Genomic DNA, 11,842 nt, shown 5'->3' with positions numbered 1-11,842 from the left:
TATAAAGTTCAATCCATTAGAAAAAAAACACATTAATAATTTCTAGTCCTGGACGTTATGCATGACCAAGTGCAAGAACTTGCCTAATTGTTAAAACAGAAGTAGAAGAGGGTTGGCTCATAAAATTTGCATCAAAACGCACTAAAATGGCGAACGCCAAAAATTGCAACCTTTTCGTCATAAATTTTGAATACACTTCTTTATCTAGCTACACTCTCATCGTGTTGTTGAATGTACCACGTGTATAATATCTTTACAGCTCTGTCTTCTTTTGCCCGTTGTTTGTCAATCAACTCTTGATTAAACCGATAAAATGTCAAATAAAACTGATATATTCAAATCAATCATGTCAACCATCATAAACTTTTTCATTTTGTAAATTGAAAATTAACTTTCACGCAAAGATGACCCCCTCTTTTAAATTGTTTGTTCTAATCACATACCACCAACCGTTTAAGTTAATCAACACATGACAACATCTATTCAATATTCTCTAATACCAATTATACCGACTAGACTCATCGCGTAAATTTCGGCACATAGTCTCACGACTGATCTACCGACTAATCCAGTTTAGCCAGATAATCAAGGAATTCCACCCTCTATCGAGTCTCTACACGCAAGGTTAAACGTGCAATAGATGCGATGCTATCAGCTATGCAGGATACTGGCTTTCATACTGAACGACTCTGTCCTTTTTAACTAGCCGAATTACGTAAAACACAGAAATGATCTGTTAAAAAAGATGACGTCCAAACTATTCTACACATATAATTTTGTCATCCCCGAGACCAGATCAGAAAACATATGTATTGTGACAGCCTTTTGTCACAGACCCGCTTGGACCCCAGCCCCACTGAAAAATTCGGCGAAAATTTGGTCCCCGTTGGGAAAATACTCTAGAATTTCAGCCCCACTAGGAAATTGACTTTAACTTGATCCCCATTCGATATTCAATGTTTAAAAGTTGTACTTCAAAACCATCCCCACTGGAATTTTCAACCTTGGAACAATAGAATTTCTATCACCATTGGGATTTCAATAGGAATTTTTATCCCCACTGGAAAAAAAGTTTCCACCGGGCCTGTGAGACAGGGGTATATTGTGATATTGAGTGTCTATAACAACAACAGTTTTAGGTATCGCTCAACAATAAATTTGAAATGGAAAAAACCTGTTCTGCATACAGGCTAAATAGCGAGGTTAAGCACGGGTTTATTTTGACCATAAAGTGCAATGCCGTAGGCCTGTACAAAACTTGCCAAAGCAAATCATGCAAGTGAAATCTTATGTACATGCCTACGATATCGCATTGAACGGTCTAAATAAACACTTGTTTAACCTCGCTAATAACAAAGCTAAACAGAAAGCAAGAAATAACTAATGAATAACTAGAATGCTCCAAAATGTTCCGACCAACAAGAAATGAAACAGTACTTTCGTCAAATCAAAAGTAAAACTCAGCCAGACCATTTTAATTCTGCGCACAGCTTTTTAGTCTCGTGAGAAGGATTTGTTTTGTTTGAATGTTGTTTATGATTTGACCAAAAATACAGAAAAGTTTACGAGAACAGTCAATCAAGGGGTTAATGGATCAAGCAAAGACACTAAATAAGCTCATTATCAGAAAGTTTATTTTCTCCAATGTTGGTTTTCATGACTCGTCAAATCTCAAACCCAGACCTCATCACGATCGATTGACATGCAAACTTTAAAATATGAATTGTTATTTCGACTTTCCCGTATCTGTGAGCCATTCGGATCAACCTGGGCTTGTTCCACTTTTCCCATAAAATGATGCACTTTTTAGCCCAGTGAATAAATCTGTTTCTAATTACCTGATCTCTCATTGCACTTCTTTTCAACTAACAGACAAAGATTCCTTAAAAGAAAAATTAACAATTTTCAATGTTTTAACATTTCAGATAAAATCAATAGCTCTATTCTTATTTGGAATCTAGTCATCCTTTATCCTGATTGAATACCGAATTCAAAGATTTTCGATCGCAAAAATGTCAAGAGCACACATCCTGTTCTACACACTTCACATTTCAAATTTGATTAATCCTAGCTAGTTTGAAAATTACTTTGCTTTATAAATTCAATAGCTCATTCAAGGCTCCTCCTTAAGTTATGTTTAAGATAAAGCATCTTTACGAGAGAGATATCTTTACTAGCAATGCCTTCCCTGGTGCGTGGAGGTTTGACTTTCATTCAATGAACCGGATATTTCACTTAATCTGATACAAATCGTATAAAAGATCCCTCTTTTACGGGTAGTATATCAGCACGAACGGCCATAGGTTTTACTCTATGGATTTTGAAATCAATTTAATAGATATCCATTTTGAGAGCACTGTCAAATACAAGGTATTGGCTTCATGCATGCAGTGCTACGTTTATCAAAAGTATCATTTTAAGAAATCCACTAGGACAGGCTGGACTATCACAAGTTTTTTAGAAGAAAACACAGGAGAAATACTGATGGTTAATGGAATTTTGAAAAGTTTGGACTAGTTTTCTTATCTGGAAATCATATGGAAGTTGTACGCGTCACCAGTCTGAAGGTCGAAAAGCTCACCAGGAATTTAACTTGTCGCGTTTAAAGATGACTAAAAACTCGCTAAGCAAGTTTCTAATCAATTTGGAAAATACTAACAGCAATAATAATTTCTTTAGAAAAATCCTTACCGCATAAAAACCTCTATTTGGAAAAAAAAGCATTTAGAAAATTTACAATCTTTTACTTTTACAAATGAAAATTATTTACAAATATAAATCGAGACCAAAAATGATAAAACATGGAACAGACAAAGTTATAAAAATTCATAAACTTCCAATATTCGATATCAAGATTTTTGAAAGAAAAAAAAACTTTACTTCAGTTTTTAGCAAATTTCGAAGACCACAAAATTACGAACATATCAAAAGAGAACTGACCTCACGAAAATCAACGAAGGAACTTCTTGTCTAGTTACTTGTAAAATTTTTATCTACATTCGATGATATTTTGAACTAAAATAAATTAGTGCTAATGAAATGTCTTTATAGTTTTGTCATCAATCATTCTCCATTCCCGACGTAAAAAATATAAGGTTGGAATTATAGCATCAATACATTACTTTCGATTATCCAATTTTGAAAGTGATGTCATTTTTTATCTATTGTATCTGCATCGTAGCATCGTTAGTTTAGCCCCTTCAATTTATTGAAACTGATTGGGTCAATGAAATGGGGGGGTGTTTATCCCTTCGTTAAAAGTAGTTTATTTAATACAAATTCACTTTTGTGCCAAAATAACCAACACTCCAACATCTTGGTTCGAATTTAAAGAAGTTTCATGGGCTGAACATAAGTTTTTTCTGGAAGTGTTTCCTCTTCGTCTCCCATTGTGCCTTGGAGAATTCACCAATCATCTTTATCTCGATCGGATAATAAATCTTTCCCCGATTCCTCCTTCGCATCCCCGGATCGGGTTAAAAACCTTCTCCACTATCCCCTATTCCTTCTTCTCAAAGACAGCGGATCATAAACCCATCCCCGATCGGATTACAAATCTTTTTCTTCGTTTCCAAGCTCTTCTTCAAAAATCTCATCAATCTTCTTATTCTTATACAATCTTAAGAATTGATGGTAGAGAAGGAAAATGATCAAATCCATGAACTCAACAAAAGTCAGCAAACTTGCGCCCAACATCAAACCGATTTCTCCACCCATATCACCTGAAAAGTAAACAATATTAAATCGTGTATTCACAGTAAAACAGTGATTATCCCGTTGTAATTTAACTAGCAGAGCCTTTAAAGTCTATCTATAACTACCATGGCTGTTAAAGGTCTCGATTTTGTACTCGTTGGAAAGGAATTTTGAGTAGAATCAAATATACCAAACGGTAGAAAAGCATATCTATTGGAAAGTATATTTGATAGTATGACAAGATTTGGAACGAGAGAATGCAGAGTGTTTCGATTTAAACATTCAATGGCGGAAAGTTTGTATAAGTTTGTCTTCAAATCTTACCTAGAAATTGGTAGAAATCAAATGAAGCTTCTTGTGTATGAATGTGTTTGGAAATCTCCCCGTAGAAGAAAATCACTTTGATTAGATTTTCTCTGAAAAGAAAAATAAAACATGACAAAATTTAGAGAGAAGGAAAAATTCTTTACGACCCAGTTTAGTACAAACAAAACATTTCAAGGTGTAGGAATTCGAGCCGAAAACGGTTTAATTTTGTTCTTAACTTTTTAAGTTCTAACTCTAAAAATGTTCTTAATAGTTTTTATTTTTATCATTTTTTGAGTAATTTCTTAAAAATCAGGTGTTTTTAAGAGTCTGAAAAGCCATCAAAGGCCATCAAAGTCTTAGGAAAAGGGTTCCCATAGAATTTACATCTCGTGGTCGAACTTACTCAACATAATGAGCTAATTCTTCAGGGGACAGCTCCTCAACAAGTTCCAACATATGTGATGAATTTTGTCCCTTCCTTGCATTTTCATTTCGCAACACTTGAGCTTCAACTCCTGTTGGTGGGTTATGTAGAAAGCGCGAATCAGTGATCTGATATCGATAATAATGTTGTACGCAGTCTACTGGACAACCCTCACGAAATTTGTACTCACTGAAAGAGTCTGGTAAATAGAAGAGAATTCATATCATAATTGAGGATAATATTTTACAGGACAGATTTCACCGAGTCCTGTATCTTACTCTGAAATTTGATAGAACATGATTTTTTATTTGAATAATGTACTTTGGACTTTAGCGGCTAAGGGTCAGCATTATTATGAACTTTTTTTCTCTAAGCATTAGTTGGCCTATTGCTTCAGAATAAAATAATATTTCAAAATAATAACCTTAGAATTTTTATTTTTCGTCGACTCTATAGAGAAACACGATGATTCAATGGCGCAGAAGCTAGTAAGTGGAGCTATACGTCATCTCAAAGATTTAATGAGCTCGATTGTCCGCTCAAGGAGTTTTAAGTAAGATTTCCTTTCCCTTTTGAACTTGCAAAACGAACGGTTTTATAGTTTAAATTTAAAAAACTGAAACAATTTTTAAACCCCAGGTCAACTGTTTGAAGATATTGAAAATCTTAGCTATCTTTCAGACAGTTTACAGTATTACGCAATTTCTTAAATGGACTATAATAATCAGATTAGAAAATATTTACCTTTAGCAGACAAACTACATAAAATAGTTTGTTTTAGTGAACAGCTCGGCAAACCGTTTTCTAGAAAGAAATAGGAAATTTAATCATGTCAACGTAGTTAGGATCAAACTCATTTAATTTACTAGGAATTATCCTTCAACGGAGTACTCCAATAGTTATACGTGGGCAGATACACGTTTTTTCATAAGATAAAACTATATAAGAACGTAAGGCTTCGATGGTCAAAATATCAGGATGTACTTTAGAACATTTTAAAGCTTGCGAAATTTTGTAGGAAATTGGACAAAAATGCTCAGAAAGTGTTGAAAATGAAAACATGTTATGTACGAACATTTTCAGGGTTTAAACTCCGAAGTTAAGAACCCTAAGGCTTCAAAAACAAATCCTAAATTTTGGATATTCTTATAAAAAAACGTGTAGTGCTTATAAGGTCTTAAGGAGGTTGGCGTTGAGGAAATTGGGATATCGTACTAACCAGAAGTTTCACTAAGGTCAAGCATGAACTTTATTGACGTGTATTTTACATAACACATTGAGAAATAGTCTATGACCTTATATTGAGGAGGTGTGACGTCCAGGGTGGTCTGGAAAATAAAAAATTCAGAATGGTCTGGTTTTTCGAGTGTAAAAATTCAAGGTGGTCAGTAAAGTGAGGTGGGAAAACCAGGGTCGTCAGTAAAACGAGGTCAAAAATTTAGGGTACACGTTTTTTTTTTATTAGAACACCTAAAATTTGGCTGAGCCTGGATGTGCTTATTTTTTTCTTAAATGCGTTCTTAATTTTTCAGACTACTTTAAATCGACAACATCATGCAAAATAGAGAGCACTTAAAGTTGATAAAATTTGGACAATATTTGACTCTCGATTTTAGAAAATCCATCCCTAACTTTGGTTAAAACTGCTTGAAAAGAGGAAAAAATTGTAGTTTCTTGTCATTTTTTTCCAAACTGAGGCTGGGCATGTTCTTACGATGTTCTTAATTTTTCGACGAATTTCAGCCTAAATGTTCTTATAAACTGGGTTCTAATAAAGAAAAAAACGTGTAGTCTATGAAACGAGAAAAAAAATCCAGGGGGTTACCTTTTTAAAAAATGACCACCTCAACAAAGGGGGTACAAATTTTTTCTGGAATAGCCCATTAGAAAAGGATGATCGAAGCCTCGCTTACCTGCCATGAATGGTTCTCTACATCCGCATTTTTCACCAACATAATCCGTCAACTTTTCTAATAAACATGCTTTCTGATTGTATGTATCGAAATATTTTAATTGGATTTCACCACACTGTGTACTGTACGGAGGTTCAAGATTGTGTGTCTAAAAGTGAAGAAAACAAGTGACTGCAGTTGTTGAATCTCTCTCAAATTAGATTTTCAAGGAAGACGGACAGAAAGATTCGAACTACAGAAAGGAATTTAGACCACTTCTTTCCAATTGAAAGAAACTGACTTTTTAATTTGGATCACAGAAAGATTCCAATAAGGGAGGTTCGAATAAGAGAGTTGACTGTATTCGAAACATGGTTTTCCGAGCTGATTTTTACAATAAGCAGGACGTGGACTATTTCGTTGGGATTTTCCATCGATGGATTTTCACTGAAATGACTTGAATTGAGTATTATGAAAATTTGGCCCATGTAAATTTTTTCTATTGGTAGGTACTATACCGAACGTTTCAAATTTTCTTAATGAGTACTGACGAATAGAAGCTTTTTACTTTCGTCTAATCTCTTTATAGACATTGTGTGACTTAGACATTCCATTATTGACTTTTCCGATCAACTTATTAGAGGCTTAGCTCGAAATCTTTAGGGAGATTTTATCCTGTTTAATATTGACCTTAATCAGGAAATAGAGATGTATGAATATATTTGAAAGTTTCGAAAAATCTGTTTCTTCTTCTGACATTTTTCGGACAAAAGATCATCCTTTTTGAAAAATTAAAACAACCGTATTGGAAAAAGACTATGAAATCTTATCCACATTGGGAAACCATTGGTTTAGAATGACTCGAGATTCATGCTGGGCCACTGATACAGAGGTTTATCACTACTGAAAAAGACTGTTCTTCTTTACTTGGAGTTATACTCGAGAAGGTTAGAGGGCCAATAAGTACAATACGTTAAAAATCCATTTTAAGTCGTTTTTAAGTAAAGAAAACAGGGTGGGAGTTCTCAAAAAGTTTGTAAAGTGGAAAGTAATTTTTAAATTATCGTCCCCTTGTCTTATTCTTTTCCATTATGCATGCGTGAAATAAACTCGTTATTCTTACCTCGTGCATGTCCATCTTGACGTAGTAATGGAAACCAGGCGACAACAAGAAGCTTGATCCTGAGCCTGCAGGTTCGTGGTGAGAATGAATATACACCCTCAATCCAGCAAAGGGGTGTGTCAAAAAGGCGCTCGAAGTCCTCATATCAAAAAGTCCTTCGTAGCCGTATTTTAAACCTTCGTGATTGACTTTTAATAAAGGGTGACCTTTTTGGTTTGAATTCAACATGAAACATTTCTCGTTTTGTTTATTGAAGAATGTGGTGAAATTTGCAGCGTCGCATTTATTGGGTGGCACCGATGGGTGAGCTGTGTCTCGTTTTATCCAATCGCATTCCTCGAAAACATCTGAAGGTGTGAATGAGATATTATTCATCACCTCAACCAGTTCATCACCGGGGATGTCGTACCCAGGGTCCAACCAACTTGAATGGATAGGAAATCTACCATTTTGTAATAAAGGTCCTAATCTACTCTCATTGAGTTCTTTATGTTTGTATCCGTTGACTAAACAGAAACTGATTGTTGGGAACTCCAATATATCTGGAAAGTCAATGATCGACAATGTGCTGAACGGATATTCGAAGTACTCTATGATACCTTCTCTTAGTTTGACCAAAAAGTATATTGCACCTAAGATCATTAAGCACGCCCATAAGAATCTCCTTATGATATAAGTATCTGAACAAGTATACAAGAATCCGTGAAGAGTTGAACTTTCAACATATCTCGAGAAAATCTGTTTCACAGTCAATCTTTCGTCCACGATCTTTCTTAATCTGGTCTTTAATTTTGATCGAATATTATTTTGTTGAAATGGATCGATAACAACGCCACGGCGATGGAAAGGGTTTTCCTTTAATTGTGTCGGATCAGCTGCTTCAGTTATCTTTCTCCTGGCAAAAATATTCCCTGATTTCGCTGGGGATTTCCCCTCCTTCTCCTCGACAGCTTCGTTACTGCCTTCACTGGAAACTCCTGTACTTTTGGTATCACTGCTACAACTATCCATTAAAGGAATAGACTCGTCGGTTGTTTTCAACGGCGCGCTCTTATATGATCCCATCCGTGTGAATCCAGACATTTTTCGGGCGACCGGTTTTTTCGGTTTTATAGCCTTTTCTTTGATGGTGGATATCGGTATGAAATAAGCTTCATCCAGAACATACTTGTTCTCATCTAAAGGAGGAAGATCTGCAAAGGTTTCAGTACGTGGTTTTTCTTCGATCTTTTCTTCTTGATCAATTTCTGCTGTCTCCTGTTCTTCTTGTATTGGTCTGGCGTTCGCTTTTCGTGCCAGCTCAGCGAATTTCATTTTTCCCATCATCTTGGAGTCGGATATTGGTATTGGTCTACGGTAAATATTTAAGAGACCGAAATTATTAAAAGTTTATTTGACTTTGCCTTTTTTAATATTCTTGGCAATAATATAGTCGGATATTCATATAGTCAAAAGAATTTCAAAGGATTCAAAAAAGCAAAAAACATAATTAGCATTCCAATAGAGGGTGAAAAATTGCCCAAAACCCTCTTGCTGTTTAGTGTAAATTCCATCAAAACCAAGGAGGTCCGACAGTAAAACTATAAATATCATCCTTCTCTTGTATAAGTCATCAAAGCCCTTTCTCTGAATGGAAACTTAGAACCATTCTTTCATCCGATTTGTCACAAAAAGAATTTTTATTTGACATATTGGAAATACTATAAGTGACTCAAACAAGCACTAAACAGACATTCTTATTCAAGCTTGTATTCAAAGCTTGAAGTTTAATTAAACCTATAAAAAGTCATCAGCTTTAAAGATATAAAAACTGACAATCCTATTCTGTGTTTGAGTAAAACTTTCCGGATAAAGGTCGATACGAAATCACCCTACTGCAAACAGAGGGGAACATTTAATATGTATATAACCATCTATTTGGATTAAGAAGGGGACGTTAAACAGACTTTCACCAAGAAAGCCGATTAAGTAAAGTACTTTTTCTTATTTAAGCTCAGTACGACTGATATAGTATAGCCTGTTTCCTATGAGTAAGCACCAGGTCACTTTTTTGAAGTTTATCGTTATCCTACTAGGCGAAGCATTTTATAAACCATTTATAGTTGTATCAGAATTTTAAACTAAGGAGTCTAAGGCGAAAATAAGGAATTCCGTTGAGCTAAGAGCTAAGAGAATTTAGCTGAAAGTCACCCTATTCACTCAAATGATAAAAGAAACTGAAAGGTTTGGTTTTTTGGAAAATTTACTAACCAGTCTATACGCAAACTTGTGAAATCTCAGTTCAGCTAGCTGAACTGTACAGTATTTTACAGACTGTTTTTGTCAAAATAGTGAACTATTAGCTCTAGTTTAGACGGCCCACTTTTTGCCCTGCCTATTCTAATTGTGAATTAAAGAGGGCATAAAGTTGGCTGTCTAAAGTGATGCATAGCCCTCTTTTGACGTCAATGCAATGTCTTCAATCAAACCTTGTCAAGCAAAGATTTTAACAACCAACTTTGTGCCCTCTTTCTGCCTACTCTAACAATTAGAATAGGCAGGGCAGAAAGTCGGCCGTCTAAACTAGAGCTAATATAACAGTACACGTTTTTTCTTTTAAAGAACACAAGGCTTTGAGGACTCTAAAATACCCAATGTACAAGAAAATGGAGAAAAATTCTCAAAAAATGGTGAAAATAAGGATATGTTAAGAACATTTTTAGGCTTAAAACTAAAAGAGTTAAGAACATCCGAAGGCTTCAAAAATTTTGGATGTTCTTATAAAAAAAACGTGTAAGTTTGTTAACTCTGGTCAATATTCCTTTCATAACAGATACATCCTAGTCCGGTAATATAGAAATCATATTTCGTGTATTTTATATACCAGCTGGAAAACTCCAAAATTGTTCGAGTCAGTAAATTGGCAGCAAAATCTAGGGGAAAGAAATTTTAAGAATCCTATGGACTTCTTCAAATTTAAAAGGTAGAGTATACTGTGGTGTATATAAGGTTTTTATAGAGTAAACAGGTTCGAAACATAAAAAACATACAAAAATCTTACCTTATAAAATTATACGGTTGGTTTCATCATCTTTACTACTTGTTGTTCCTCATATCCTTCCAAGCATGTCTGTTGATACTCTTTCTTCTAATCGCATCAAAATTGCTTTCCGCACTCTCAACACCAGACTCCAAACAATACAAGCCACAGTTTCGCAGCAGTGTCTTAGAAGGACTGGGTGCGACATTGTCTGACTTAATCCTCGACGTAGGACAATTTTTAGACTTTTCGTTTTAGATTACTCGGGTTTATTTTGATTTGACAAACAAACCATAATAACCTTTAAGGCGATAATTAGTTAATTAGCATTGCAATATTAATGATAGGGATTAATTACTGCTGCGCGTAATTTAGGCTTAATTTGAGTAAGTAATTGATAGGTTTTGCTATCAATACGCGCCACATGTCGAGTTATTGCTGTTTGCGGCTCTCTTTGATGGTTGCGAGTCATTTCAAAATATAAAGGGGTCGTTAATCTTATTTATTTTACTATAGGAACATATCTTAAAAAATTGGTATCGTATCAGGCCTTTCACTTCCTCTTCTAATAAAACTAACTTTGGAAGAGTACTTTTTATGTATGTTCCTTGTATCATCCTAGGGAAATACAATGCGTGCAATTAGCTTGTAATAATGCTAGGATTCATTAGAAATGGACAAAAATAAAGGCTAAAAGACAATAATGCTTAAATTTCCAATCATCTACTGCGAAAGATCCTGGAGCTTAGACGTTTCGATGTCTTATTCCTACAAATAGTAATTCTCATATATATTGGGATGCTACAACAACTTTATCTATTGTACCTACACTTTATAAACTCCAGGCATACCGTGATCTTTTAATAAACCTTTGTGAAAGTTACCATAATTACGACAATACCTTATCCAAGACACTTATCACTGAAAGGATATACTTAGAGAGTGCGGTAGTTATCTTGAGAAAATAGACATTGAAATACCTACTCGATGTTTATTCATAAATATCCAAAATATTCCGTACTTACCCATACAGTAACAATTTGATCTGTCAAATCGATCTGATCTGGTTGAATCTCAAAATTATGATGTAATTGACTTAAATGAACCAATCACTGATCGGAAAAAAGCATTGGATTGTTAAGGGAACTTTTGGATTGTTTAAGGGTAAGTACAAAGGAACGATCGTAGTAGCGAACCGCTAAACTGAGGACCAGAATGAGACTCTAAATCACAAATGGAAATGATGAAAAACTCGGCACTAGACTGAACTCTGCAACTCCGTCAAAACATCGTCAATGAGCCCCCCCCCCCCCCAGCGGACCATCAATTCACATATTCACGCACATTCTTCTCGAGTTTCACGCAAACCTGCAAATCGG

General features: G+C 35.0%; 1 protein-coding gene across 2 annotated transcripts; it reads right to left on the bottom strand.

Moving 5' to 3' along the window:
* Nucleotides 1-4,389: 4,389 nt before the first annotated feature.
* Nucleotides 4,390-10,910, bottom strand: LOC136808726 (acid-sensing ion channel 1B-like). Of its 2 annotated transcripts, XM_067065268.1 has the most exons (5): nucleotides 10,485-10,909; nucleotides 7,445-8,795; nucleotides 6,343-6,490; nucleotides 5,174-5,233; nucleotides 4,390-4,628 (listed from the first exon to the last, which is right to left on the bottom strand). In XM_067065268.1, the coding sequence occupies exons 2-5, from the start codon at nucleotides 8,768-8,770 to the stop codon at nucleotides 4,405-4,407; spliced, it is 1,758 nt and encodes a 585-aa protein (XP_066921369.1). In that variant the 5' UTR covers nucleotides 8,771-8,795; nucleotides 10,485-10,909; the 3' UTR covers nucleotides 4,390-4,404. The 2 variants fall into 2 exon arrangements, with proteins under 2 accessions (XP_066921369.1, XP_066921370.1); XM_067065269.1 differs by lacking the exons at nucleotides 4,390-4,628; nucleotides 5,174-5,233 and adding an exon at nucleotides 5,395-5,757 and having other exon boundaries at nucleotides 10,485-10,910.
* Nucleotides 10,911-11,842: the final 932 nt, after the last annotated feature.

The sequence above is a fragment of the Clytia hemisphaerica genome, unplaced genomic scaffold, assembly GCF_902728285.1.
Source record: "Clytia hemisphaerica strain Z4C2 unplaced genomic scaffold, Clytia hemisphaerica genome assembly, whole genome shotgun sequence".
NCBI lineage: Eukaryota > Metazoa > Cnidaria > Hydrozoa > Leptothecata > Clytiidae > Clytia > Clytia hemisphaerica.
Note: the sequence above shows the minus strand (reverse complement) of the source record. Positions and strands in the feature narration are given on the sequence as shown.